At 34.2% G+C, this 3,196-nt stretch overlaps 1 protein-coding gene across 2 annotated transcripts in view; it reads left to right on the top strand.

Annotated features, from left to right (window-relative positions):
* LOC128244758 (uncharacterized) overlaps positions 1-2,867 on the top strand; it is a 7,149-nt gene extending 4,282 nt beyond the window's left edge. For both annotated transcript variants that reach the window (XM_052962819.1, XM_052962818.1), the window contains exons 2-3: positions 1-252; positions 2,102-2,867. The exon at positions 1-252 is cut by the window's left edge and continues 893 nt beyond it. In XM_052962819.1, coding sequence (XP_052818779.1) covers positions 1-252; positions 2,102-2,472 — 623 coding nt within the window. In that variant the 3' untranslated portion in view covers positions 2,473-2,867. The remainder of the gene's footprint in view (positions 253-2,101) is intronic.
* Positions 2,868-3,196: the final 329 nt, after the last annotated feature.

Raw genomic sequence — 3,196 nt, 5'->3', positions numbered from 1 at the left:
TCCTAGACACCACCAAGATGACGCTTGGGCCGCCGATATTCCAAAAACTTCCGGTCCTCCTGGGAATCACGGCGGCCCATTTTCTTATCGTGATGATGTCAGAAGTGGTATGTTACGTGACGCCCGGCTCGTGCAAGCCGATGCTGATGTTCTGCCAGTGTCTGTTTGTCCTATACGGTTTACTCCTTGGGGCTGGGTACCTGTATACCGCCATCGTAGTGCACCGGAAGTGTAGCAGTGGGGCCCTCAACAGTACGTAATTTACGTTTATATTTCAAAATTGATTAAAGGAAAATTTCCTTTTCCTATTACTTTATATAAGAAGGTTACATGTGTTTATAATCATGTCACCTGCAACTGGATCGCCGGCCGTATTCTAATTTAAACATTAGAACGTTTCTGATAAAAAATACATTTTTTATCAAAATTTTGTACAGCAAATCTACAGACAGACTATTACATTGTTATTAAAACATATCACAAAAAGTGACCCTAATGAAACAAGTGCAAGTACCTACATACAATTGCATAGAGGTGGCATGCGCGAATATTCGTTACGACTCACTTACTCGTTCCCATGTCTTAGTATGTCGTCGCCACGGTTTACTTCCTCGTTTCCACGGCTTAGTTATCTTTATGACGTGACAACGACATACCGTTTCAAACTTGTTTCTATGTCACCATCTCATGCATATTATATGCCAAAGATGTAAATAAAACTTGAAACTTGAAACTATTAAGTCGCGTGAACAAGTTAGTTATTCGTGGCCATGGCTTATTATCTTGTTTCCACGACTAAGTTATCTCTATGACGTGGCCACGACAAAAGTGGCGAGAACGAGTTAGTAAGTAGAAAACAATATTAAAATACATCACACATTTTCCAGAAAGTGTACAGATTGCGTTAGGTTATTTATTATTACGAATAAACACCAAACGTTTTCTGTAAGATATTTGAATTTTAAGCCTTAAGTAATTCAAATTTAACTAACTCTTTTCATCCAATTGAAGTATTTTATATCATTATTGAAGAACGACTTAACTCTTAAATATGAACTTGTCGTTGCCGCAAGCAGTGTAGACACATGTGATACGAGTCACTGGCACCGGATTTTCAAATCAAATATTTATTTTTTTTAAAAAGAAAAAAAAATCTTATAGTTCCAAACTAAAAATTATAATACCGAAATTGTGAAAAAATATTTTTAAATAAATATGCACTTTGTACTGTGTATTGTATTATATACAGTTCAAAGTCCAAATTTATTAAAATGTATATATCTTTCAATATTTTTTCACATTTTCGTTATTATAAATTTTAATTTGGAAGTATAAGCATTTTTTCGATTTTCCAAAAATATATAAAAATGATTGAGTTTGAAAATCCGGTGCCAGTGATATGAGTCTAAAATATTGGATATCCCAAGTTCTTTACAGGAAATTCGTAATTCAATATTTAAAACTATATAAATTAACGTGCGTATAACGTGTTTATATTATGTCTGCAATCGTTCTGAACAAAAACGGTTTGTGCAATTTAATATGATGCCATCTATTTTACAATTTTGCACGATTTTACACGCTTGTTCGTTGAAGCTGTTACATACATTTCAAACAAAAGCTTGTTACATTTAGAAATATAAAACCAGGCAATCCTTTTTTAACATGGATATGGAAGCGTATATTGACCATACAAACCCGACAAAAAACTGATACTAGTATATTGTTTTATCTCCTTTTTACAAGGGATAGGACAGAAACCATTTTAATATAATACATTGATATAGATTTAAATATTCAAAAAGGTATAAACTTTAAAAATGAATGTTACAAGGATATATTAAATGTTTCCATTTAAAAGATCATAAACGTTGACAAAATGCTATACGATATAATATACTGTCCAGAATCCAAACTACGTTTTCTTCACTTCATATATCCACACAACCGAAGTACATCTTGCTATAAAGTATTTAAAATATTTAATGATACTTCTTTTATACTATAGATTTTACAGTTAAAACTTTTCTTTATTCCTTCATCGGTATATCTCTCTTGCTTATAATAAGTGCATGAAGACCATGTTGTTATGCCCTTTCAGGCGACCAAGACAAAATTAGGAGAATAATCAAAATCTCGGCTGCCGCGTCCATCACCGCGTTCTCCGTCGCCATAACGCACGTGTACTCCGCGTGCAGCGAGTTCGGCATCTATAGTAACGTCACTTACGTTGACGCGTGGAGCTGGTGGACGTTACAAACGCTCCTTAGGTTGGAGGAGCTGTCGTCTGCGTGTATTATTCTTGTCATTGCCTTCAGGAATCCACTGGACGTCGATTCAAAGGTGTATACGTGGCTAATGGGCGTGATGAAGACTTCGAAAGTGGCATCGTCGGACAATGAGAAGAACAAACCGCCAATTTCTAGTAACCTCCCACACAACGTAAAATACACAGACGTAGAAAAGTTTTAACCGGGATTTTACTTTGTAAAACAACTCATTTTCACCCATATGCCATTTGATCTCATTCCTGCTAGCATATATAATAATTAATTTTAAAATGCTATCCATTCTAAGTTATTGTAATAGTTAATGGTTATAAATATGTAAGGTTTAATACGACGCATGTCGCATAACCATTCTATTTCTGTAAATGCTTACTTGTAACCATTTAGTAGTTGTTAAAGATTGTTAGTGCATTCTTAAATGGTTTTATGCGACACAATCGCATAATTGTTTATGTTGTATAAGTACATACCAACTTTTTTTGTTTTAGTCATGTTCATGTCATTGTTTATTCTACCGCTTCACCTGATTAAAATCAATAACGTCTGAGTGCGGATTTACCGAAATAAATATTTTTAATATTTAATGAAATATAAAACACTTGAGAAATACTGCCTTGTCATTGTAGAAAATGTAATGCTGACCACTAAGATCTGTGGTAATTCTAACTCGATCGCATCTTTAGGGCCATATATATGTTTATATAAATGGTATTTTATTGGTCGGACACCAACAGCATAATTATTAAAGAAGATTGTATATGTGACGTTGATAAATGGTATTTTAATGGTCGAACACCAACAACATGAATAATGAAGATTGTGAATGTGATGGTTTTGAAAATCACATACACATATCGGTCACCTATAGCATTAGACCACTCTCACCAAAGAGGGGATCGAGCCCACAA

Source organism: Mya arenaria, chromosome 8 (assembly GCF_026914265.1).
Source record: "Mya arenaria isolate MELC-2E11 chromosome 8, ASM2691426v1".
Lineage (NCBI taxonomy): Eukaryota > Metazoa > Mollusca > Bivalvia > Myida > Myidae > Mya > Mya arenaria.
This window is presented reverse-complemented; position numbering and strand designations above follow the sequence as displayed.